General features: G+C 37.1%; 1 protein-coding gene, 1 long non-coding RNA gene and 1 pseudogene across 2 annotated transcripts in view; 1 reads left to right on the forward strand and 2 right to left on the reverse strand.

Annotated features, from left to right (window-relative positions):
* The window catches only part of DHX40 (DEAH-box helicase 40), a 46,421-nt gene extending 25,530 nt beyond the window's left edge, over positions 1-20,891 (reverse strand). Inside the window, exons 1-10 of the mRNA XM_042917180.1 lie at positions 20,606-20,891; positions 19,600-19,767; positions 18,184-18,329; positions 16,017-16,136; positions 15,596-15,823; positions 15,297-15,363; positions 14,215-14,346; positions 4,400-4,499; positions 2,082-2,168; positions 1,757-1,939 (exon numbers count right to left, since the gene is read on the reverse strand). Of these exons, the coding sequence (XP_042773114.1) occupies positions 1,757-1,939; positions 2,082-2,168; positions 4,400-4,499; positions 14,215-14,346; positions 15,297-15,363; positions 15,596-15,823; positions 16,017-16,136; positions 18,184-18,329; positions 19,600-19,767; positions 20,606-20,717 (1,343 nt within the window). The 5' untranslated portion in view covers positions 20,718-20,891. The remainder of the gene's footprint in view (positions 1-1,756; positions 1,940-2,081; positions 2,169-4,399; positions 4,500-14,214; positions 14,347-15,296; positions 15,364-15,595; positions 15,824-16,016; positions 16,137-18,183; positions 18,330-19,599; positions 19,768-20,605) is intronic.
* LOC122207240 overlaps positions 20,655-27,810 on the forward strand; it is a 28,873-nt gene continuing 21,717 nt past the window's right edge. Inside the window, exon 1 of the long non-coding RNA XR_006196728.1 lies at positions 20,655-20,737. This is a non-coding gene — a long non-coding RNA (uncharacterized LOC122207240). The remainder of the gene's footprint in view (positions 20,738-27,810) is intronic.
* On the reverse strand, positions 25,402-26,635 carry LOC122207238 (annotated as a pseudogene).

Below are 27,810 nucleotides of genomic sequence, written 5' to 3' on the forward strand. Positions count from 1 at the left end.
AAGTTATTTTAGTGCCATGGAAATAATTCCTAAAGCCTCAAGACACTCATTTATAGTCATTAGGTTTTATCTCATTTCTTAATCCATCTTGGTCATCAATTCCTTTTTATTTAGACTTGTGTTCATCTTTCATGTTTTAAAAACATTCTTGATAATGGAGAAAAAAGAAGCAATAGATGAAAAGCTCCATTTTCTTTCTGTCATCTATGAGTACTATAACATCTATCCCAAATACTGGTTCTATTTCTATACACATTAAAAAGAGAGAGGAGAGGGGTGCCCGGCTGGCTCAGTCAGTGTAGCATGTGACTCTTGATCTCAGGGTTGTGAGTTAAACCCCAGGTTAGGTGTAGAGATTACTTAAAAACAAAATCTTTTTTTTTAAAAAAGGGAGAGAGGAAAGAGAATTTTTTTTTTTTTTTTGTCTCTTGCATTTTGGGGACTTTTAGTACATTCTAGTCTTAAAACTTAAGATGGAAAAATAACTCAGTGCAGAAGTTATTAGGTAATTATTATTCCTATTTTTCTAACATACATTTATTCTTGATTACATGCCACTCTTGATATTATTCCTATCTTTCTAATACATATTTATTCTTGATTGTATGCTGTTTTGTGATTATATATTATTCACAAAAATAATACTATGAATACTGTTTTTAAATTGGGCTCATCTGAAAGCTTTCTGTTTGCCATATGGAACTCTTTAGATGATTCTTCTTTCTCACTGGTATCATTCATGATTACAGTTAGAATTTCATATATTATATACTTTCCTCTTTGTAATTATCTACATTCTCATTTAGAACATCTCTAGTCTTAACACTATCCAAAAAAAATTTTAATTGGTTTTCCAAGAGTATAGAACACATATTTGGATATATCTAGTAATTACTTCCCTTCTTACGAACTTACAGAATGCATGGTCACCTCCCAGGGTTCCCGACACTTTCACATTCATAGACAAATAAAACTAAAATTAAGAGCAAGACAGTACTTTCCTTCATTATTTCCTCTATCACATATAATATGAAATTTCAAGCCCCTACAACAATATTTCATCCTATACCAATTGATTATATAGTTTTAACATTTGAGTAATTTAACAGTTGTTCTACTGTTTGCTTCATGTGTCTGAATCTTGCTTCCTTAATATAACTTAAGTTTGGTGAAAGCAAAATACTACTACCGAGTATTATTCTGTCTCTCACAATACTTGGTACAATGCTAGTCATACAAAAGATGCTATGAGAAAACCACTTTCTGATTGGAATAAGGGTCATTATATACCTTTCATTACAGATAAACAGTGGTCACTAAATGATCCAAATAAACTTCAGTGTGAAGCACCCCATTAAGCCAACGTTAAAATATGAGCAAGGGATCAAATCACAGGAAAGCAATGCAAAGAAGTTTTTTTTTTTAATTTTTTTTAATGTTTATTTATTTTTGAGAGAGACAAAGACAGAATGAGAGTGGGTTGGGGGAGAGAGAGAGGGAGGCACAGAATCTGAAGTAGGCTCCAGGCTCCAAGCTGTCAACACAAAGCCTAACGCAGGGCTTGAACTCACAAGCTGTGAGATCATGACCTGAGCAAAGTCGGACGCTCAACCGACTGAGCCACCCAGGTGCCCCAAAGAAGCCTTTTATTTGGGCTTAGGTAAACTGTGAAAAGCTGTGATATAGGAATCAAATACTTCAAAAGAATTCTGGCTCCACCCTAACAAATTTTTCTTTTTTCAAATTGTCTACATACCTTATAACATCGTGTATGGCAAGGCACTTTAAGGTCAGAACTACAGATGTCAAACTAGTTCTCTTGATCTCAGGGATCACATGGTCAGGCATACACTGGTTCCAAAAATCTTTACTATAGATCCGAAAGCATTTTCCTGAGGAAGTCCTGCCAGCTCGACCACTTCGCTGTAACGCCTCACTCCTTTAAAAGGAAAAAACAAAACAAAACACAAAAGTCCCCAAAACATACTGCAGGTTTCCTAAGTAGTTAACATCATACCCCCAAGCCAGCTAGAAATGATCTAATAAACTGTTCTCTGAATAAAAAAGCTTTAGAGACTTACTTTGAAATTGGAACCACCTCCAGGATATCCAACCCTAATCTGGGATTGTGATTTAACTGCTTCACAAAGCCACCATCTACCACATATCTAAGAGGAATGAAAAACAGTTATGTTTTCAGAAAATAAGGAAAGACTTGTTGCATTTTGGTCACTTTGTATTCTCCTTTTCTACCAAACTAACAACTACATAATGACTTTTATGTTAAACGTAAAACTTGAAAGTCAAGAAACTGCAACCCTGTACATCACTAATGGGAATGTAAAGTGGTTAAGCCAATGTGCAAAACAGTTTAAAGTTTCCTCTAAAGGTTTAAAAGAATTACCACATTATCGAGAAACTGCATTCTTAAGCGTATACCCAAAAGAACTGAAACAAGTACTCAACCAATGTTCATAGACATATTTTCATAGAAGCACTATTCGTAAAAGCCCAAAGGCAGAAATAACCTAAATGTCCATTAGCCATTAAGGGATAAATGGATGAACAAATTATGGTATATACATGTAATGGAACATTATTCAGCCATAAAAATGAATGAAGTGCTGATACATGCTACAATGTGAATGAACCTCTCAAAAGCATATGAGTGAAAGCAAGACATATTGTATGACTCCTTATGGATAAAATATCCAGAATAGGATTTCATAAAAATAGAAAATACACTGGTGGTTGCCAAAGGCTAGAATGGAGGAGGGCGTGGGGAGTAATTTGCTTAAAGGGCACAGGGTTTTATTTGGGGGTAATAAAAATGTTTTAGAAGAGAAAGAATTAGTATTAGTTGTAGTACAACATCGTAGAAGTACTAAATACTAACTATTCACTTTTAACTGTTAATTTTATATTATGTGAATTTCTCCTCTAAAAAACAAACCTGAAAGTCACCTCTAGACCAACAATACCATTTAAGTCAATTAAACAGAGAACAAGTCGAGTAAAAAACTAAGTTAGGAGTAATAGCAGGTTTACCATTCACTAATGGAACATTCCAAAACACACTATGTAATGACTTTTGCCATTGCTGGAAACAGAAAATTGCAGAGGTTAACTTACTTCAGACAACTGCTCTCTTAAGCCCTTAGTGAAATCGTTATTTTTAAAGTAAAGAAGAAAAGCAAAGAAAATTAAACTGCCTCTCAGATCTGATCATTTTACCCAAAAGAAATATATACAATCTTTGAGATTCACATCCAGCCTTCCTATGGCAAGCAGGACATAAAATATTAGTCAAGGACGTAAAATATACTAGATTAAAGATAAATATCCAAAAGGGCTGTGGGTTAACAGTCTAAAAGAACTTCACATTAACCATCAGTCTAGATTTAAATTTTCCAAGTGTTTCTCCACTAAATTTAATCAAAAATTTGATGTATTATTGATTACATAAAAAAATAAGAGACTCGCAGGGCACCTGGGTGGCTCAGTTGGTTACCAGCATCCAACTTCGGCTCAGGTCATGATCTTGCGGTTCAGGGGTTCAAGCCCCACGCTGGGCTCTGTGCTGACAGCTCAGAGCCTGGAGCCTGTTTCAGATTCTGTGTCTCCCTCTCTCTCTGCCCCTCCCCTGTTCATGCTCTCTCTCTCTCTCTCTCTCTCTCTCTCAAAAATAAAAATAAAAAACATTTTAAAAAAAGATAAGAGACTCACATTGTAGTTCATTTCACTAAAAGGTGAAAAGTGAGAAACAGTACCTTCAGATAAACACTTGGATATACAACACTTACTCCACCAAGTGAAAGTGTCAGATGAGAAAAGAATATCAGATCATCTTAGGTATAGGCTGATAATGAGCAGAGATAAATAAAAATAGCTTTGGTTTTCTATCTAATGAATAATGAAACCTGTGAAACATTATGTATATATAATCTTAAATTTTGGAAGAGAAAGCTACAAATTGCCAAATAAAAGTAGTTAAAAAGTATACTAAAAGTATACTGTGTATCTCCTACTCTATTTTCTAACCATGGCAATCAATAATTACAAAAAAGTGATAGGTGATTACAAGTATGTGAGAAGGAAATTAGTGTATGACACAGAGGAGGAAACACAAAATTAAGTGGCTTCCTTAGCTTTAAAAGAAACCTTAGGGGCACCTGGGTGGCCCAGTCAGTTGGGCACCCAAATTTGGCTCAGGTCATGATCTCGTGGTTCATGAGTTCGAGCCCCACATTGGGCTCTGTGCTGACAGCTCAGAGCCTGGAGCCTCCTTCAGATTCTGTGTCTCCCTCTCTCTCTGCCCCTCCCCTGCTCGCACTCTATCTCTCAAAGATGAATAAAGATTAAAAAAAAAATTTTTTTAAAGAAACCTTAAAAGTTGTACCTGATTCCATCTATTGTCAAAGATGTTGCAGAAATATTGGTGGATATGACACATTTTCTAATTCCAGGTGGAGGTGGCAAAAATATTCTCCTCTGCTGATCTAAAATACACATAAAGAGAAAATGTAAATTTACAACATGCATTTGTCAAACTCCACTTTTGAGAAACTTACTTCTTTTCATTAAAAGTTACGTTTCCTTCACTTCTTTAATTATCTTGAATTCAAAATAGCAAAACTTATCTTTGCCTCCTCACCTCTTGCTGCTAAGATTTCTAGATCCATTAAATCACAGATTATTATTGCTAAAATAAACTCTACAGCAGGGTCCTTTTATGTAGGTCATAGTTCCCTTTGAGAATATTTTAAAAACTGTGGCCCTCTTCTCCATTAAAAGACACATATATACACACATACAAAAATTTCAAATAATTTCAGCGTGTTCAGGGATTCTCTGAAGCCCATCCATGGATGACACATTAAGGACCTCTCTCTGCCTTAAAGACTGATTAGCTAGGTGGTTTTTACTTTTTAGGGAGTCTTTCTGATTACTCATGGCTACCTCTCTAAGCAAGTAACACCACACTCCTTCCCCTTAGCCATACATTCTAAAGGATGAACCCAAGCAGTAACGCTTGTAGTATTGTACCTTGTTCCTCCAGCCATAGTTTATGGCACCAAAGATAAACATCTCCCCCCAAGCTGGGGCAATCTGAATCTCCTGGAATTTGGAATAAGGTCCAAAAGATGCCAATTTGATTAGGCTACTCTCTGGCAAAGATGAAAAATAAACTTGTGAACCATAGAGAACTGGTTAATATACATGGAAGAAAGTCTAAAAGGAGAAAAGAATGAATTAGCCACGAGAGCTGACAAGAGAGTACTTCTGGGCTCCTGGCACTTCCCAGGCCTTAAAAGGACTGGGTGTAAAATAAGTAGCAGACAGATTTGGCCAGACTTGCTCTCTTGCAAGGTTAAGCACAAAATAAGACAAGAGAGTTAAGTATGTTTGCAAGGGAATGATTATAGTATGGGTGAAAGAAGATAAGTGACAGTTGATAAAGGACAGGTGTCAAAGCATTCTGAAACCTGTTGAATTAGAAACAGTGGAGTGTCTGGCAAAAATATAGGAAGTAGTCATCAGAAAGATGTTTAAAACTGAGATCAGAAATGATGGTAATGATAAAGTCTAGGATAGAAGCTTCTGAATGGGTGGCTGAGGTAGGGTAAAGAAAAAGATCACTTAAACTATAGAGATCAAGGAACTCCGAAGCAAGGAATCTGAGTGGATCACTGTATTTCAATAATTTCCAAAAATTAGGAGTGATTATGCCATTGAGTACACAAGTCAATCCACTGGGGTATGAAAAGAAATTATTAGCATTTCTACCTATAGTTTCTATAACATCTTTTTAAACTGTTATATGTATTTACTATTGTACATTATATATTAGAACAATAAGTACATATACATACACCTTAAGAAAAAAAAATTAAACACCTGGCTGTATTAGTTTTACATGAGATATGCCCATATGTGTTTAGAAAAGTCACCTTTTCTACCTGAGCAATCTCAAATTGTTTTCCTTTCAGTAGCCAAGAAAATCTTAACAAAACCTGCTTTGAAATAATAAAGTACAAAACCTGTTCTCAAATAAAATCTTTCAAAGATCCATGTATTCCCAGTATATGTAACAGACCAAAGCTAAACTACTATGATAAGGGAGAAAAGGAGTGCACACACACAAAAAAAGGAGTGGCACAGATGAACACTTTTAAAATCATGGAACTAGGCCAGCCATTTCATTTTACAGATGAGAAAACTAAATCCAGAGAGGTCAAGTGACTTGCCAAGATTTACATACAAACAAATTTGAAACAAGTAATGTTGCTTTTCTTCCACATTATTCAGAATTTAATTTCACAAGTAAAAAAAGTGCTAGAAAGGCAGCTTATAAATCTGTGGGGAAGTTTTGAGGTGAATACAAAAATAATTCCAAAAAGATCTACTTCTTTTAGATTTATAGTTTTTTGGTAAAAAACTTAAGCGTTAAGAATAATTTTTTAGGTATTAGATTTAGGTAGCTCATTTCTTCCAGATGGTTCAAACGAGTTGTATACTACTTTGTAGTTCAAGTTATATGTTTATACATTATTTACGGTCTATTTATTCTGCTACAATGTAGCTCCATGAAAGCAAGGACTTTCTTTTGTTCAAGACATATATCCCCACTACATAGAACAATGTCTGGACCATAGAAAGTGCTCAAAAAAGTCCAATAAACTGATAAATTAAAAATGCATTATATAAATAATAAATTAAGATCCTTCTACCTTTAAAATTCCTCACTACCCTAAAAATTTACATAAATGTTTACATTTTTTTACATGTTTATTTATTTTTGAGAGAAAGAGAGACAAAGCACGAGTAGGGGAGGGGGAGAGAGAGGGAGACACAGAATCTGAAGCAGGCTCCAGGTTCTGGGCTGTCAGCACAGAGCCTGACGCAGGGCTTGAACTCATGAACCATGAAATCATGACCTGAGCCGAAGTGGATGCTTAACTGCCTGAGCCACCCAGGTGCCCCAAAACTTTACATAAATTAAAAACATCCTTTCTGAACATATTTATCTCTAATCAAATCTGTTTTTCAATCAACCCATTTCTAAAAATATCTAATTTTTAAGTGTTCAGTTCAAGCAAAATTTCAGTTTCATTTACCATTTTGTTCACTATAATCAATTAAAAAGTCTTGAAACTGCTGTTTTGACAAGACTCACATTTCTTTCATTTACATTTCATCCACTTTATTTTCTTTAATTTTTATTAAGCTTATGTATTTATTTTGAGAGAGCGTGTGTGTGTGCGTGGAACTGGGGGAGGGATACAGAGAGAGAGGGAGGGAGGGAGAGAGAGAAATCCCAAGCAGGGTCTGCACTGTCAGTGCAGAGCCCCATGCAGGGCTCGATCTCACAAACTGTTGAGATCATGACCTGAGCCAAAGTCGGACGCTCAACCGAGCCCCCCAGGTACGCCTAACCCACACACTTTAATACCATATTCCACAAGGATAAACACATACTAAGTTTTTTTTAAGTTTACTTTTTTTAGTAATCTCTACACCCAATGTGAGGTTTGAACTCATGACCCCAAGATCAAAAGTCACATCCCCTTCCGACTAAGCCAGCCAGGCACCCCAACACATACCACTTTTATGTTGGTTTATAAAGATTTGGAAAAAAGTTAAATACATATATCTTAAAGCACATTCTCACTCTTCAGGAAGGAAAGGGGAAATGGAATACTTTCATTAGGATGTAATAAAGTACTAGGATGTTATTAAGGGGGGAGGGGGGCACTGGCACAGAGGCAAAAAAGATACTCCAAAGTCTACCAAGAAATGAAGATACCAAGAGATCACTCAATACTCATAATGGAGTAACACTCCTAGAATATGTGCATATGACATATCATATGTCAAGGCCAACTGAAACTTCCTCATAAAATTTCTTGTCCCAACTTCCCCCCAAAAGATTCCAAACCAGAACTATTTCTGAGAGTGAGACAGAGAGAGAAGGAGAGAAAGAGAAGGAAAAGAACATAACCTAAAGTAATAAACATAAACCATCAATCAATGGGGGAAAAGATGATGATTCTGGAGAAGAAAGAGGCATAGCACTGCTCAGTTCTAACTCTACCCCTCCCCCAAGAAGTCATTTTTGGGTGAGTCAGAAATATTGAGAATTCTCACTAACAGCTGAAAATCAAACTCTCGACACCAAAAAAAGGCCTGAGATAATCAGTAAATGCAACTGAAAAAGTAACTAGGAGGAAGTTAAAAAATATGGATGACAGGCAATCCAACATAAGAGTAATTGATATCCCTGAAATACAGAAACCAATAGATAGATAAAAATTATACTCACAGATACAACACTATAGAGTCTCCATGAAATAAAGGTTTGAATTTGCAGATTAAAACAACACATCATAAAAGTTCAACTTGTTTATGGTTGGTCGTCATTACATGGGTACATACGTTTGTCAAAATTCATTGAACTGTCTATTTAAAACCAGCATAGTTTATTCTATGTAAATTATACCTTAATAAAGTTGATTTTTTTAAGAAAGCACATCAAATTCCAGGAAATTTTAATATAAAACACTCAACACCAAAAAATATCCTAATTAAAACCACTGAACTTTAAAAATAAAGAGAAATTTCCAGGCAATCAGACAGAAAAAGCAAATGACTTACAAGGAAGGGAAAAAAAATCAGGCTTGGCCTCAGACTTCTCTGCAGCAACATTCAATGTCAGAAGACAACTGGACAACGTCTACCAAGTTCTAAGGAAAAGAAAGTGTGACCCAAGAACATAAAACCCAGCCATGATGTAGTTCAAGTATAAAGGCAAAAGCCGGACATTCTCAAACATAAAAAAATAACAACAAAAAATAACACGTGAGAGCCCTTTTATCTATTAACAAAAAAAAGTTAAAAAAATCCAGGCAATCTAAAATTAACCAAAAGTAACTTGAGAATAGAAAAACCAGGGGCATCTAGGTGGCTCAGTCGGTTAAGCATCTGACTTTGGCTCAGGTCATGATCTTGTGGTTCGTGAGTGCAAGCCCCATGTTGGGCTCCTCGCTGCCACCTCAGAGCCTGGAGTCTGCTTTGGAGTCTGTGTCTCCCACTGTCTCTGCCCCTCCCCCCGCCTCTCTCTCTCAAAAGTAGATAAATGTTAAAAAAAATGTGAGTGAAAGGTGAAAGGATTTCCATAGTGCAAGGATTGATGATAAATATTGATACATCTAAACAGTGTAAAAATAACTAACAATCAGAAGGGAAGGATACAGAAGAATAAAAGTACTTAAGTTGTTATCTTTCAAATCAGACAATCAACAGGTAAGATCTAAAACGAAGATATTAACTTCAGCTTCTTAATACTTTTCGTCTTTCTAAACTTTAAAGCAATCTTTTATAAAATATTCTCATGTGGCAAAGATTTACTCAAAGTTTAACAATTCCTTCAAGTAAATTCAAGTAAAATTAAATACTTTTTTAAAAAGCAACTAAGAGTATAAGTATTTCTATCAACCTGCCTATATATTTACTTATCCTTCTGTATGGACACACACACATACACACACAGATCTAAATTTTTTCCTAATGTTAAAGATGTTTATTTTTGTATGGACAAACTTGAGATGATTTCTTTACTTTCACCTTTGTAATTTTGTACACTGCTTGAATTCTTTATAATGAAAATCGTATCATTTTTCCTTAATTGACTAATATTTCTTAAGTGAATATTGGAGCAAAAATGCTGAGACATTAAGAGTGTGTTAATTCTGCATAGTGGGAAATAGATTGTTTGTGCACTTTTCTATATTTTAAAAATTTCTACAAAGGGCTGAAGAGAAAAACAAAAGAAAACACATAATATAATGCCATTTTTTGTTAGAAAAAACTAAACAATAAAAATATATTTAAATATATAAAGAAAAAGTTCATATACCTCAAAATATTAATAGTGATTATTACTTAATCATGTTGGTGAGATCTAATCTTAATTACTTTTCTTACTTTTCTGATTCTATTTTACAACTATGCACTCTTTACAAGACAAAAGAAAAATTTTCACACTGAGCATGAAGCCTGCTTAAGATTCTGTTTTCCTCTGTCCCTCTCCATTCGTGCTCTTTCTCTCTCTAAAAAAAAGAAGAGAAAATATTGCACACTAATCCAAGGCAAATCTCCTTTCCTTTTCTTCATGTATTCTGGAAACATGTACTCATTTTTTCAGTCCCTACTGAATAGATAACCAGTTATGAAATGCAGTTTTACCCTGTGACCTCAGGAACATCACTTAGTCTCTATCTGTAGAATAAAGAAGTCTGATTATGCAAAAAATAAATACATGGGTATATTTGCATTTTTCTAGAGAAAGAAACCATGGCTTTGTCTTTTAAAAAGAATCTGAGACTCCATCCTCAAAAAAGGTTAAGAACACTGAATTAGATAACTGTCAAATTCCATGCAAATATTTGTCACTTATGAAATAACAGGTATATTTCAGTATACCTGAAAAACTGCAAAACTTTGAACAGGTGTTGCAAGAGGGAAGTCAGAAGAGCAAAAAGGTTTGAGGGAAACAAGAATAAGATTCTAGACATAGCTAGCATTTGATGTAAAACATCAACAGAATGTCTAGCAGAAAATGAAAACTCTGGAACTCAATTTAACAAACATCTGATCAGGACTTTTTCAACATATAATACTCAAGTAGTTCATAATCTCATAAAGGAGATGAGGCGACTATAACACAAGGTAAGATGTGTGAAGTGCCACAAGAGGAACAGGAAAGCACAGTGAGGATTAAACGAAGACGAGATCAAAGCCAGTTGTGAGGTGGGAAATCGGGAGGTTTTTATGGAGGTGGTTGCACTCATGAAACAAAACAGCAGGATTTCAGCCAGTAAGAGGGGAGAATAAAAGGCAAAGGAGGAGTTCAAGTTAAGGAAATAGCAGATGCAACCACAAAAAAGATGTGGAAAGAAAAGGAGTAAAAAATACTGCCTACACTTTGAGCTTGAGAGAACATCACAAAGGGTGGGGGGTTAGTTCAGCCCAGGGAACAGCATCATATAATCTTGCCAGTAGAAGGGATACCACAGCATCTCTTCACATTTGACATTTGAGAATTTTTTGTCAATTAGAGAGATACCTTAAGATGTCCCTTTAAAACAGTAAACCACCCTCATAGCTAGCCCAGAAATAAAAGCAAATAACATATCCACCTCAAAATCTTCACTTACTCGCTAAACCTAGGTATGAGTCATTTTTGAACCCCCTCACAACAGGCCACAGGCAGGAAACCCTTCTTTGCTCTCCTCACTCCCAAGTCCAAGTTTTCTATTCCTAAAGCATAATGGGAAATAAAAGAAATAACATATAGTGTTTCTCTCCATCACCCAAAGTAGCAATAATAAATAAAATATTATAAGTATTATAATAACCAGGCTTTTAAAAAAAGAGCCTATGATCCCAGGAATCTGCCACTCTCTCCCAACTTCACGTTACCCATTACTCAGTACCTCATTAGCTCAATTTGAATGCCTCTCTGCATTGTTATAAATTGCTCCAATAAATATTACTATGCTCATAATGGATCACCAGTAGCTCAACTTTATCGTGCCCTTAGAACCAGAAAGGAAACTAAAATAAACAAACAAAGCCCTTCAGTAATGGTTCTCCTGACACCCAGTTCTATATCTTTACCATTCACACATACACACCAACACAGAAAATCTCATACAATGGGAATTAAGGCTGAAAGTAGGTTGAAATCACACTGGAAGGGATAATAAATGCCAAGTTATTAAGTTAGTATTTTAATTCAGTTGGTAATAAGGAATGGCTGAAGATACCCAACAAGAAACTGACACAATCAGAGCTGTGCTTCTGAAAGATTAAAACAGATTAGCAGATTATGTTAACAATTTAGGAAAGCAAATTGAAGATTCCAACTCTAATGATGACAATGAAAAATGAAAAAGAATGAATGAATGATCTGGACAAGAGACCAACCCCCCCCCCCCCCCCCCCACACACACACACAAAACAACTATAGGCGTGGTCACATTTGGATTGAATGATCTAGGATGATATGATGCAGACCAGTAAGCTCCGTTAGGAAAACCAGGAGGTCCAGAGTTCAGGAGTGAGACTGAACTAGAGACAGTCATCCATAGAGAAGTGACAGATGAGTCCTAGGATCCAACCTCTCCAAAACAAAGAATTCTAAGAAAACAGAAAACTAAGGATAAAACCTTAAGCAATAGTCACATTTAAAGAGAAACAAAGGCTGGGAAGGGTGGGAGGGCAGCACACCTAGAGAAAGAGTGGTCAGGAGAACTAGGTAATTAAATATTATCCCAGATGACAGCATTTCAGGGAGACTTATCACAAAACCAAAATACAAACTAATGGAAAAAAAAAAAATAGTCATGAGATTTGAGAAATAGGTCATTAGCAACCTTTAAAAGTATAAAAACTGGATTTCAGGACATTAAACAAGATGCACTAGCAGACTCAGCATGTTATTTTCAATATGACAAAGGAAAGAATGAAACTATTTATACAGAAAAATGCATTTATATTATTAATAGTTAATAACAAAGCAACCGTGGTGCGCCTGGGTAGCTCAGTCAGTTAAGCATCTGACTTCAGCTCAGGTCATGACCTCCTGGTTCATGGCTTGAGCCCCGTGTCCAGCTCTGTGCTGACAGTTCAGATTCTGTGTCACCCTCTCTTTCTGTCCCTCTCCCATTCTCACTGTCTCTCTTTTTCCCTCTCTTAAAAATAAACATTAAAAAAATAATTTTAAAAAAATAACAAAGCAACCATAATGAGTTTTGAATTACCTTAGCAGTTAACAAAGTAAATTATAAAGGAGTCAGAGGATCAAATCTCCAGAAAACAATGAAAACCTTAAATATCAAATAATGACCCTAAGAATTCCCTTAAAGATATAAAAACCTAAAAGAAGATTTCAATATTGAGGGCAAGGGCCTAATATCATCACAAAAGAGATTTCCAAACCAGCATGTGGTCTACAGTTATTTATAAAAATATATATTCCTAAACTTTTTTTGTTAATATAAGAGTAAGAACTGGGGCGCCTGGGTGGCTCAGTCAGTTAAGCAGCCGATTTCGGGTCAGGTCATGATCTCGTGCTCTGTGAGTTCGAGCCCTGCATCAGGCTCTGTGCTGACAGCTCAGAGCCTGGAGCCTGCTTCCGATTCTGTGTCTCCTTCTCTCTCTGCCCCTTCCCTCCTTGCTGTCTCTGTCTCTCTCAAAAATAATAAACATTAAAAAAAAAAATTTTTAAAAAAAGAGAGTAAGAACCATCTCCTCAACAAAACAAAAATACACATAAAACATAAAAACACTCAAATTATTTTTACATTAAATGCTAATCACAATCAATATTATAAATAACTTCTCTTTAGTTTTACATATCAAATTCCGTTAATAAAGTAGTTTTACTAAACAAATCCTAAACCTAATTCATCACTATTTATTATGAACAAATATCAGGATAAGAGTTTGCATTTGCTCTTTGAAATTACAAAAGAACATCATCATTCTTGAAAATCAGATATGTGCTATTTCAAAAGAAAACCATCTACTGTGTTTATGTCTCAGATATACCTAGATGTATGTTTCTAGAAATTCTTTGGCACTGGGAAATTAGGTTTGACTTATGGTACTCTTATCAAGAAATTATAGCCCTCAGGCGCCTTGGTGGCTCAGTCAGTTGAGCATCCAACTCTTGTTTTCATCTCGGGTCATGATCTTGCAGTTTGTGGGATGGAGCCCTGCATCAGGCTCTGCACTGTCAGTACAGAGCATGCTTGGCATCCTCTCTCTTCCCCTCCCCGACTTGCACATGCACACAGGAAAAAAAATAAAAAGAAAAAAAGAAATAATAGTCCTCATTTCAAAAAAATTACCAACAATATTTTTGTTCTGTTGGGAGAGACACAGTCCACTCTTAAACAACACCAAGGGTTGTCCAAGGCTCTTGAAAAAATGAATATTAAAAGACTTCAAGGGAAAATCCCTTCCCTAAGGAAGGCTGGTTCCCTTAACGTTCTGTTTTATGATCTAGGTGCTGGTTACAAAAATGAGTTGTTTGTAAAATTAATTGACCTAAATACTCGGGATCTGTGCACTATTCTGTACATACGTGATTTTTCAATAAAGTTTTTTAAAAAATTAGTCAAATTATCTATTCTAGTGAGGAATTACCTGTTGTCATAGATCCGTAACATGGCAATATTAACAAACCATCCAGAGTTGTATCTTGAACATCATAATCATAGTCAACAGACTCCGCCATCTGAAAAAGTAACTCACAACTTTTTTCAATTTCAAACTGACCTGAAATGAGGGAGGAAAATAACGTTAGCAAATGAACAGCAAATATTATTTAAGAATGGGGGGGAAAAAGCCTTCTAGATTAAAATTAGTTTTGCATAATAGTTATTTTAAATCTCATTTGATCTAAAGGAGATGAACAAATAAACTGTACCAAATCTCAACAATAAAATTAAAAACTGAACACCAGTTCCCAAGCAATTTAAACCTCTACAGGAATAAAAATGTTTATAATCTTCAAGACTTTCATCTTGTTAACACAGTATTTGAGAAAGACTCAGTAAAGTTAATCATTAATATAGGAGTATCTAGTCCAAGAGATACTGCATTTAGGTGTATTTCAAAATACTTAAAGTAATCTGAAAAAGGCAGCAATTTTTACAATGTCTCACTTCTGACAGTACAAGGCAGAGTAGGAGGAGAGCGATGAAATGACTCATTTCTGTTAGTAGGATGCTGCTAATTGAAGAATCACACTAGTTTAGGATTTAACTAATCTATTTTTGACTTCCAAAAAAGGCCTATGAGACATGGATTTAACACCTCATGTACTGCTATCACACAGTACCATCCCACCACTCAAAGAAGAAAGGAGCTGGTAGGATGTCTTTTGAAATAATGGAATTAATCATTCAGATCCAGGACTGTTTAGTGTGGTCACACCTCTATATAAGGCAGACTAAGAAAAATATTAATACTTTACCATTTAATATCTTTTTACCAAAAGGTCAGTGTATTTTATGTATGTTTACTAATGAGACTGGCAGTTTTCATGGCAGTATAGAATTATATTTCTTATATAAGGCATGACATCTACAACTATTCAGATAAATCATAAAAAGGCAATATGAGTTAAATATGAGCCCAGATTTCCCAACAAAAGAAACACTCTATTGTGCCACATTTGCTTCTCATAAATAGTTAAGTTTTTAAACCTGATACTGAATGCTCACCAGTCAGGAAAACCAATATGTCTCCAGCCATTTCATTCAAATGGATATCCATGGTCACTTTCACAATCTAAAGCAAGAAACACAAGCATAATATGCTATAATATAATATAGTGGAAATAGAGTACCCCACTCCCAATCATTTCCCCTTGTTCCACAGAAAAATTAAATTTGGTTCTCAAAAGTGCAAGGAACTATGAGGGCTGCCATTAAAATAAAAGGGAACAAATGAATTACTAAACTACTTAATCAATTGGAATCAGAATATAAAAAAAAGGCATAAAAAGGATGTCAAGTACTACCGCTTGGATATATGCAGTATTTTCTCTATCTCGTGGGCCAATCAAATTGCAGAATTTTTCTCTGACTGGATAAAGCCTTCCAGGTATATCAAATATTGGACAATTTCCAAAGAATGCAGAGAGCTTGGCTAATTCCATAGTTGCTGACATCACCACAACCTTCAAATGCTCTTTCCTGTTAGGAGACTTCTCCTGAAATAATTTCTTTAATAAGCCAAATAAGATGTCCTGAAAAAAAGTAAATTTCTAATAAGTCACAAGTACACCTAAAAACCAACTTATTTTAAATATTTTGCTTTCCTAACCAAAGAACTCCTATTTCAACAGATTAAAATGTAAGTAAGACCAGACAATTCTCTACAAGGTAAAAGTTACCCCAAAGAAATAAACTAATAAATAACCATTATATTAAAATACTCACTGTAGTTAGAGTTCTCTCATGGGCTTCATCTAAAATGATGACGCTGAACTTGGTAAGATTTGGATCTCCCAGAATATGTTTCAGTAAACATCCATCAGTCATATATTTGATTGCAGTTTCCTAATGTTCAAACAGCAGAGTATATCAACTTACATATACAGTGTTACAGAAATTCACCCCTACTTTACAGACTAAAATTTCCCCCAAATGTACAGAAATTAGGTATTCTAACTAATCTGACTAAATAAAAAAGTACATAAAATAGCCTAACAACAAGGATGCTAAATTATAAAACATGTGACCTACACAGGGACAGAGATAAGGAACTAAGGTTGATATTCTAGGATAAAGCAACAAAAGTGACCAATACGGAGATATAAAGTAGTCAGGGGAAAGTGGTAAGATAATGCAATGCCTTCACATGAGCAAGCTGTAGGAAGCAGCAATGAAATGCGATCCATCTCCGTCTCAGCCACTGTTTTAGAGGACTCAGAAGAAAAGGTAGACGAAATAGGTGCACAATTTCTTCTCACTCTCTTCTTCCCTCACTACTCTCTTATTTTAAAAACTATGTAAGCCGACTAGCATTAAAACAAGGTGAGAATAAGAACCAAAGGCTACGAGTTAACAGCAATATAAACATAAAACAAGGGAAGACAAAAGAAAGAAAATTCCCCAGGAGTGATCACTAGGAAGGCAAAGACAGTATTTTGGGGAGTCACTGTGTGCCATAAATGATGGCCATTCCTATTAAGAACCATATTCGAATAGGGATTGTTTTGTATCTGATACAAGATTTAAAAAATCCTGAGGGAATATAAATTGTGACCATTAACTACTAAAAAGAAAACAATTTTAAACTTGTTGGTACCATGAATACAGAAGATACTCGATAAATACTTGCTTACTGACTTTTCTAAGTTGTCCATTTTCCATTGACTTTAGCGATACAAATATACAACATGGATGAAGCTTGAAAATATTATGATAAATGAAACAATCCAGACACAAAGGACCAAATAGTATATGATTCAACTTATAATTGGTACTTAGTAAAGGCAAATTCATAGAGATGGAAAGTAGAATAGAAGTTACCACAAGCTTCAACAAAAGTAACACTCTTACTTAAGAGTCTTACTTAATGGACCATGGATATCCATTTGAATATCCATTTGAATGAAATGGCTGGAGACATATTGGTTTTCCTGACTGGTGAGCATTCAGTATCAGGTTTAAAAACTTAACTATTTATGAGAAGCAAATGTGGCACAATAGAGTGTTACTTTTGTTGAAGTAAGTAAGAGGGGGGAGGGGGGATGGAGGGGCTAATGTTTAGTAGATATAGTGTCTGTTTGAGATGATAAAAAAGTTCTGAAAATAAAGAGTGGTGATGGATACACAAGATTGTGAATGTATTTCATGCCAATGAACTGTACACCTAAAAATTATTAAAATGGTAAATTTTACATTATGTATATTTTAATACTATAAAAATTGTTTTAGAGAATGCAAATATAAGTTATATATCAAGGGTTCTTACAGCTAAAAAATAAGAGAATCCTTAAAAAAATAAACATGTCACTTATAAACTAACTGAGAAGGGAGAAAATAGGAAAGCTATTTCATTCACAATGGGCAACAAATCATTAACAATGGGCAACAAAAATTCTTTTTTTTTTAAGTTTATTTTTGAGAGAGAGTGAGACTGTGAGCAGGGCAGAGGCAGAGAGAGAGAGAGGGAGAAAGAGAATCCCAAGCAGGCTCTAAGCTATCACTGCGGAGCCCAAAATGGGGCTCAAAACCCACAAACCATGAGATCACGACCTGAGCCAAAATTGAGAGTCAGATGCTTAACTGACTGAGCCACCCAGGTGCACAAACAAAATTAATTCTAATCTGAGGCTTTGTTTCTTGAAATTATAAATGCAGGGGCTGGCTCAATCAGAAGAGCATGCAATTCTTGGATCTCAGGGTTGTGAGATCCAAGGGGAAAAGTGGTAAGATAATGCAAGCCCCATATTGGGTGTAGAGATTACTTAAAAATAAAAACTTTAAAAAATAAATAAAATAAAATACAAATGCAAATTTGAAGTTAAACTCTTTCATAACTTTCTCCAATCTGTCTATATATAAGTTTACAGGACTTATAGCAATAAAACTTTTGTACCTTAGAGCTGCAATCATCAAAACGAACTTGGTACCCTACTTTGGATCCCAAAGTGCATTTCATTTCTTCAGCAACCCTCTGAGCAACTGATATAGCAGCTACTTTTCGTGGCTGAGTCACCCCAATCATACCATGTTGTGAAAACCCTATCAAAAACAGAGGTAAAAAAACACAAAACTGTTAACAACTGCTTCCAATTAGAGCTTAATTGTTTCTGACCAATCAACACAAACTGTTCAAATGTTTCCAAAAGAAAACCCTGCAAATTAACAACATACCGTTTTACCCAATGTACCATGGAAATTTTAGTAATAAAAAAATAAAAATACATATTCAAAATATACATATTTTAATTAGCTTTTTCCAATTTCAGTCTAATGATTTACACTAAAGAATAAGTCTAAAATTTTTAATCCCTAGGAATCTCATAAATTCCACAGAATTCCTAGATTTACTTTTGCCACAGAAGTTTAAACATACCACCTTTCATATTTTTACCATTTTAGTATTTCTGAGAGATGCATCTTACAATTGATGCTTTTTTTCTTTATTAATAGGATGCAAAACTATACTACTGCAAAAATAGTATGCAAAAACAAGACATTCCATGTTTTAAAAAATGGCACATCAGATTTAATGGATTAGAATAAGTTAATATCAGAGAAGAAATTTTCATCTTTTATATGAATAACATCCAATATAATTTTGCTCTATACCAACCTTATGATAGGAAGTTTTACCATACTGAAGTTAAAGACACTTTAAGGGTAGGAAATTTGTTAGTTGGCTTGGTGTTATGAAATCAGGGAATAAATATTTACCTGATAACCCTCTGGAGAAGGAACCAAGAAATACTAATGTCAGCAACAGATATCACTATATCCCTTCCTCCTGAAAATTATTTCAATACCCAGTGGTTAACTGCAAGACAACCTCATTCTATAGCAGAGAATCATTATCTACCTATAATTTTATTTGAGATTATTATGACAATTAAAAATGGAAAAAACATCATCTGAATTAACTCCTGAATGTGAAATAACACCATAAAAAAGCAGGAAAGATGTAGGGAGGGTGTGTCAATAGAAGAATCGGGACTGTAAAACAAATGGTGGGTATTTGTGCAATACAGAGTCCTATTAGCTTTTAAGAGGATTTTTTTTAAGTTTATTTATTTATTTAGAGAGAGAGCACACACTCGCACACGAGAGGGGAAGGGGCAGAGAGAGGGGGAGAGAGAGAATCCCAAGCAGGCTCCACGCTCTCAGCAGACCTGGACTAGGGGTTCCATCCCACAACTGTGAGATCATGACTTCACCCAAAATCAAGAGTCAGAGGCTTAACCAACTGAGCCACCCAGGTGTCCCAAGAGGTTATTTTTTAAATACTCCCAATATTATCCCAGAATAAAATTACCTGCTTCATATAGATATTTTGGGAGTTGAGTGGTTTTACCACTTCCTGTATTTCCAGTAACAATAAGGAATGAATTGTCCCTCACAGCTTGAATAAGCTTTTTTCTTTGTTTTTGAATAGGAAAAGTTGGAGTAGTTCCTCCCTCCTGTGATGTGCATCCTTTCTCTTCTGTAATAACAGAAAAACAATTGTGCAATTAAAAGGCCGTAAAGATATCTCTAACTCAATTTCCCAGAACTGAATAGAGAAAGACAACAGAATTTTGGGGCTGGAATGGATCGATCCATGACTTCTCAGGTAAGTCACCTTTGTCAAATTGGTATGTAAGGGTTTACAAGCCCATAACAACTTTTTAGTAAAATCTAACAACGTGAGCATTTGCTAATGCACGACTCAGAGTACTTGACAAAGTAGGCCTAGCACAAGGCAATGTATATGCGAGCATACCCATACAGAAGCACAAAGCCCAATTTTATTAAACAATAGACCAAAAACTAGAACACTGCAGGAAACTCTCGGCTGAATTTTAAAAAGCCACCTGTGTTTGCTTCTGATTCATGGTTCAAGTTAGGTCCCTGTTCAGAGTGACTGATATCCCAGAAGGCCAAGTGGTGGGTAACCATGGAAACTGGCTCCTGGAAACTGGCTCCCTTCATACCATACCCAAAGGCAGGCTGGCGGCCCGACGAGCGGGGCGGGGGGTGGGGGGGGCTGGATGGGTAGAGAACAAAGGCTTTAAGAGCCTGTTTAAGAGCAGAACGCGTCTAGGCATTGGGGTTCACTTTTTTGTCCCCCAGCAGGGTTTTCACCCAACTTGGATCTGGGACCGCCCCCCTCAAAACCAAAGTGCTCACTGGAGGCAAAGTTCGCCTCCGGCTTGGACGGCGAGAAGAACGCTGCAGCCTCCTCTCCACTTTTCTCTGCTCGCCAAAGGCGTACTTTTATCCCCCCAAAAGCCCCCATGCCGAAACTCCCGCTGGCCTCCGCAGCGTCCCGCGGACCGCACCTCTATCAGCGATGGAAACAGCCGAAGGCCGCTCTTCCTGAAGGTCTATTGACCGCTCACCCTCCTCCTGCCGCCTCGGCGCCCTGCCCGCGACGGCGGGAAACCGGGACATAGACCTGGCCCGGAGCGGAGGTGAGCACGTCCACCGATCTGGGGAGATGGGAGGGGAAAGGCGAAGACGCGCCCTGATGACGTCGAGGTGTTTACTTCCGCGCGTGCGACTTGGAGCGAGGGGAGGGGGAGCTGTTAGGTGACGTGGCGCCCTGCCGCCGGAAAGCTTCCCCACACCCGCGACCTGGCCGGGCCCCCAACCGGGGGCCTACCCCCGAGGGTTTCCCTCCATCCTCGGGTGTGTGCTTCGCCTTGGGCCTTGATGCCGCCCCAAGGTCCAGAAGGGCCCTCTCCCACTTGTGCGCAGAAGAGCCAGGTGATAATCCCTTTACTAAGCTACTGCGGTCAGTGTAACCCTGTTCTGCTTGCACACACCTATTGTGATGTGACCCTTTGCCAGAACTGGAACCTTTCTAGAGTGCAGCGTTTCCAGGACACATTCTCACCTTGCTCAGTCTGTAATCACCTGTTCATTTCAGAACTACTGCGTTGCAGAGCTGAACTTCGAGTTCTGTAGTGTCCAAAACCTACGGCCCACACGCTATGCATTTCCTTCATAGGACCCTGCATTTCAATTTATTTTCTTCCTCTTTCTCACAACTAGACACAAAAGCAGGAACTTTAGAAAACCACAGTACATTTTGGCCCAGCAAAGTAATTCAAAATAAGCCATCAATATTTGTTTAATTTTCTGGATGGATGAATGAATTATTGATTTTCAGAGGATTTAAGCTCACTTAATGGATATGGATTTCTTGGAAACCACAATACTTGAAAGGATAAACAAATACACAACAGAGGTGGGGCGACTTTTTCAGAAAAGGTACTTTGTGTGTGTGTGTGGGGGGGGAATCTTATTATAGAATCTTCCAATTTTGTAAGTAGTATCAATTGTAACAAAATCAATGCTGGAAGAAGATTGTTTCCTGGGCTTTTCAACTATTCTTACTGTTAGAATTAACCAACACTTCCTGCCAAACAAGACAACTCAAAGTTGTCCCTTCACCATTAATTAAAACTATGCTCCTATCTGATCAGGCTTCAAACGATGTCATTGGACCCCAAGATTTTTCTGTGCTCATAAAAATGTACCAACTGCTTTTAGGTGGGACTGATTAACATCTCCTAAAATGCAAACTTATTGGATTTTGAATGGTACCAAATGAAATCCAGCTAACAGCTCTATAGCTCTAAAACCTGGGTGCTACAGGAATAAACCTAGCAATAGGAGAATATGTCAGATTTCTCTCATCCATTAAAGGAATCTCCCAACCTTCTAGATTCTCTTAGAAATTCAAAATATTTACAAGTCAGAAAACAAAGCAAAAAATACATTTGTAGCACAAAGTACTGGTGAATAACAGGGCATGGTATTTTAGTATATGGCACTATACTATCAAAGTCACTTCATAAAAAAGTGAACAGAATCATTTCAGACCAATGATAGTTACCACTTATTGGGCACTTACTAGTCAAGCATTTAATATAAATTTTTTCATTTATTCCCCACAAAAAGAGAAGTAGGTTATTGTTATACCTAATTTTCACATGAGAGAATCAAGGCTCACACACTTGCTGAAGACAATAAAACAAAGAGGTAATAGGACCAAGATTTGCCACATTAATAACCACTATACAGTGATGGGAGATGGAATTCTCTAAATTATCTAAATCTTGGTGCCTAATATATTTTCTTTCAATGTTTGCAAGTTAACTATTATGGAATGACTCCATTCTTGATTGAGAATCACCTAATGAGAGTATCCAGGAAAAACCCCTGCAAACCAAGAATAAGGAAAAGTAAAAGTGAAAAACTCAAATGTTGTTTAACATTGTTGATTTTAAAATCAAGGACATTTAAAACATGTTACCATTAATAGCCATATGCTCCAGGCTACTCCAAATTAAAAGAACAATTATTTCCCAACGAGTTAGTTTACAAATTTCAATGGCAAACAAGATACAAATAGACAATAAAAATAAAAAATACATGGGTTGAATCTAAGAAGAAAGGTTAGTATTGCAAACAACATTGAATCTACTTCCTGTTACCTTTGGGTCACAAGAAAAACCTGAAATAAGTTATATTTAAAGAAATGTGAGGAGTATAAATTGCACCCTGCTGCTATTATCTCATACGCAGTCTTTCAAAATGTTCTTGAATCCAAGAAATTTGTTTCTGACCATCCAAAAGACAGGAAGAAACCTCAATATTAGAGATGTACAACAATGGAATAGAATTTTATTTTATTTTTTTTTTTTTTAAATTTTTTTTAAGTTTATTTATTTTTGAGATAGAGAGAGACAGAGCATGAACGGGGGAGGGTCAGAGAGAGAGGGAGACACAGAATCGGAAGCAGGCTCCAGGCTCTGAGCCATCAGCCCAGAGCCCGACGCGGGGCTCGAACTCACGGACCTACGTGAGATTATGACCTGAGCCGAAGTCGGATGCTTAACCGACTGAGCCACCCAGGCGCCCCTGGAATAGAATTTTAAAATCATCTCCAGGAAAGATAGGAGAATACAGAATCAATGTTACAATGTAGAAGAAATAACTGGAGGCGTGCCTGGGTGGCTCAGTTGGTTGAGTGACAGACCGGCTCAGGTCATGATCTCGCAGTCTGTGAGTTCGGGCTCTGTGCTGACAGCTCGGAGCCTGGAGCCTAATTCATATTCTGTGTTTCCCCCCCTCTGCCCCTCCCCTGCTCATGCTCTGTGTCTCTCTGTCTCTCAATAATGAATGTTAAAAAAAAGAAAGAAAGAAAGAAAGAAAGAAAGAAAGAAAGAAAGAAAGAAAGAACTGGAGCAGAAAGAAAAATTATCAAAGAAATTAATGCAAAAAAACCCAAAAATTTACAAACACCAGACAAGTGGTGAGATGTAGAAAGTTAATCAAAACAGTAAGTCAGGGAAAGATAGTGAGCAATGGTGTCAAATAAATGGATTTTTTTTAATTCATAAATTTGACCAAAACAATGGTTGTCTTGGTAAAGAGAGGCAGAGAGAAGGCAGATTGTAAGTGGGTGAAAAGAGAATTAGAGAGTCAATTGAAAACATACATAATGCGTTTGGAGATGTTTGGTTAGAATCAAGCAAGGTAAATGAAAGGGAAAGAAAAGGATAGCCAGAAAAAGATGCCACTGCTACAGTGTATATATGATGATTTTAAAAAGATGTGGTCAATGAAATCATCGGGGAACAGTTAGAAAGTGTGTTTCGAGAGCTGAAACTGATGAAGAGAGGTACTGATGAAGGAGAAAAAGCAAGTTCACATTTTGAGAAAAGATGCAGGATTGGAAGAGACAGAACAAACTTTTAGTCAGGGTAAGTGTCATAAATCTGCATTTGTAGCAGATTTGTATCCCAAGATATGAATCTGATTGTTTCTCTGTATTTTCCTTCTCTATTTTTATCCTACTTGTAAACCAAGGGCCTTTCTTCCTTTTCAGCCCTCACCCGAGTAGAAACAAAGATTCAAGGACATTGCTGACCTGAGGGCCAAGACTAGAGCCTCCTGTACATGAAGAACTGGTTATTTTCTCTCTCAGGACTGATAGGACTGGGCCTAGAAATAGGGAAGAAAGAAGGAAGAATGTAATGAAAAATAAGGAGCACTAGAAGGCATTAGAGCCCTCAAAGTGGGCAAGAGAAATAGGCTTGAAAGTTCTAATAGAAGGAATTCAAGAAGATGAACCATCCTCACATGTGGACCCCTCCTCCTTTAAAAAACCAAAACCTATGACGTTTGTCATTTAGCAGTCTTGGATATGTAGCCCTGAAAGAGAGGGAGGGGAGCTTGTACATTCTGGAGGGAGTGGAAGCATGAAGAAGAACCTCACTCCTAAACCAGGTAGAACTAGATAGAAACAGTTGGGAATTTTTCTATGAGTGATGTGATCGACACCATATCAGTTTCTTTGGGGGGGGGCGGGTTGTGGGTTTTTTTAATGTTTTTAAATTTATTTTTGAGAGAGAGAGAGACAGTGCAAGCAGGGGAGGGGCAGAGAGAGGGAGACACAGAATCTGAAGCAGGCTCCATCTGGGGTCTGAGCTGTCAGCAGGGTCTGAGCTGTCAGCGCAAAGTCCAATGCGGGTCTCGAACGCACCATGAGATCATGACCTGAGCCAAAATCAGACACTTAACCTAATAAGCCACCCAGGCACCACCATGCCACTGTTATGTATTCTATTAACATGTCTGTAAGATATTAGCAACTTGGAGATTTGGAGGAAAAATAGACGGACATATCCTAGAACTTAGCGAAGTATCCATCTTTCAGTTCAAAGGTAAAAGAAACCATCACACTTTCTTCTCTTTTTAATCTTATGTTTCTGTTGTCCAGATATTAAGATGTGAGTTAGTATCATAAAGATCCTCACCATGCAGTCATTAAATCACTCATGAATGTTATAATTTAATCAAAAGATTAATAAAGATTGAGACCCTTCTAATCATTGTCAATGAAAATTGATGCTTTATACATATGCATATAATCTTGAATAAATGTGTAGAATTCCATTATTCTATTAGTAAAATAGACCCTCTTTCAAATGAAGGCTCAGTGATGACTCTGACTTCCTATTCATTCATTCATTCATTCATCCATTCATTCATGTATTCATTCAATAAATATTAGAATACACAACTCTCATATGTACACTTTTTTTGTTTTGTTTTGTTTGGCTGGATACAGTATACTTTATTGATGGTACATGATAAGGTAGGGCTCCCCAAGCCCCTCCCCTTCTTCAGGGGGTCTGGGATGGAAACTGGAGGTCAGGAGATTCTCAGGTGTTTTGGTGGATAAGTTGGGGCAAGGACTCCCCAGCAGCTGAGAGCCTCTCTCTTCTTCCTCTTGCTGGGGCTGGTGGTCCAGGGAACTCTTACTCTTGGAGGCCATGTGGACCGTAAGGTCCACCAACTGGTTGCTGTAGCCAAATTCATTGTCATTCTAGGAAATGAGCTTGACAAAGTGGTCATTGAGAGCAATGCCAGCCCCAGCGTAGAAGGTGGAAGAGTGGGTGTCACTGTTAAAGTCGCAGGAGATGACTTGGTCCTCGGTGTAGCCCAGGATGTCCTTGAGGGGGCCCTCTGGTGCCCGCTTCACCACCTTCTTGATGTCATCGTATTTGGCAGCTTTCTCCAGGTGGCAGGTCAGATCCACGGCAGACACATTGGGGGTGGGGACACAGAAGGCCATGCCAGTAAGCTTCCCATTCAGCTCAGGGATGACCTTGCCCATGGCCTTGGCAGTGCCAGTAGAAGCAGGGATGATGTTCTGGGCAGCCTGTAAGCCATCATGCCACAGCTTCCCAGATGGGCCGTCCACAGTCTTCTGGGTGGCAGTTATGGCATGGACTGTGGTCATGAGTCCCTCCATGATGCTGAAGTTTTCATGGATGACCTTGGCCAGAGGGTCCAGGCAGTTGGTGGTGCAGGAGGCATTGCTGACAACCTTGAGGGAGTTGTCATACTTCTCATGGTTCATGCACATCACTAACATGGGGGCATCAGCAGAAGGGACAGAGAGGATGACCCTCTTGGCCCCACCCTTCAAGTGAGCCTTCTCCATGGTGTTGAATACCTCAATGTACTCCACACAACATACTCAGCACCAGCATCACCCCATTTGATGTTGGCGAGATCTCACTTCTGGAAGATGGTGATGGGCTTTCCATTGATGACAAGTTTCCCGTTCTCCGCCTTGACTGTGCCATGGAAGTTGCCATGGGTGGAATCATACTGGAACATGTAGACCATGTAGTTGAGGTCAATGAAGGGGTCATCGATGGCGACAATATCCACTTTGCCAGAGTTAAAAGCAGCCCTGGTGACCAGGTGCCCAATATGGCCAAATTCGTTGACTCCGACCTTCACCATGGTGTCTTGGGATTCAGCTGGCACTGCTCCAGAAGATGCGGCTGTCTGTTGAACAGGGAGGAGCAGAGAACCTTATATGTACCCTTTTTAATAGCCATACAAAGGCATAAAAATATGTGTAAGACATGGTCACTACCTTCAATGACATTACATGTATTTAAGGAGATAAAATATTTAGAGGAAAAACTAGCTAGAGTGATCAGGGAAGGCTTCTTGGAGTTAGTGGCATTTGAACTGAGCTTTGAAAGTTGGGAATATTCCAGTAAATGCCAGGGAAATGTCCTGGATAGAGAAAATTTCACAAAGGCAGTAATAATACAGTGATCAAAATATGATTGATTATGGATTATTGAGAAATCTACAAAATTTAATGTTCTATCTCTGGTCATGGTCTCTGTAAATCTTTCACTTGCCTGAAGGTGGCAAGCTGGGTTTATTCGAGAAATTTCATCATCAATATTATTTGAAAGAAAAATGAAACGGTAGTATTTCTTTGAAAAACAATTTTTTTCATTTCATAAAATCAAAAAGTTTTGAAAAAGATAAAAAATTACAAACAATCTTTTAAATACCGTATATATTTACTATTACTTTATTATTATTTTTTTTAGATTTTATTTTTAAGTACTCTCTACACCCAGCGTGGGGCTCGAATTCATAACCCCGAGATCAAGAGTTGTATGCTCCTCTGACTGAGGTAGCCAGCCACCCCTAGTATACTTATTTTAAAGCATATACATTTTATATTGCAGATACTTTTAATTTTGATATTTTAATTTTATGTTCCTTATTGATTCCCTGTTATGATACAATTTTTTCATTGGAAAAAAAGGAGACTATATTTGTTATTTTAAGTTTATTTATTTTAAGTAATCTCTCACCCAAAGTTCAAACTCATGACCCTGAGATCAAGTCACACACTCCTCCAACTGAACCAGTGGGGTACCCCTCAAAGGAGCTTATACTTTTAAGTATTACCATTAAAATCTGTGATAAGCATTGTTTATAAGTCTTTTGAGAGTAGTCATGTTTGTTGAAGGATAATTTCCAAATGGCAAAACTCATCTTTTTTTTTTTTTAGTGTATAGTTGTGAGTTTTATGAATTTTGACAAGTGCATATGGTTTGTAACCACCGCTATAATAAAGTTATAAAACACTTCATTATTTTAACAAATTCCCTTGAGCTCTTTTGTGATCAACCCCTTTCTTCAC

This window comes from Panthera leo, chromosome E1, assembly GCF_018350215.1.
Source record: "Panthera leo isolate Ple1 chromosome E1, P.leo_Ple1_pat1.1, whole genome shotgun sequence".
Lineage (NCBI taxonomy): Eukaryota > Metazoa > Chordata > Mammalia > Carnivora > Felidae > Panthera > Panthera leo.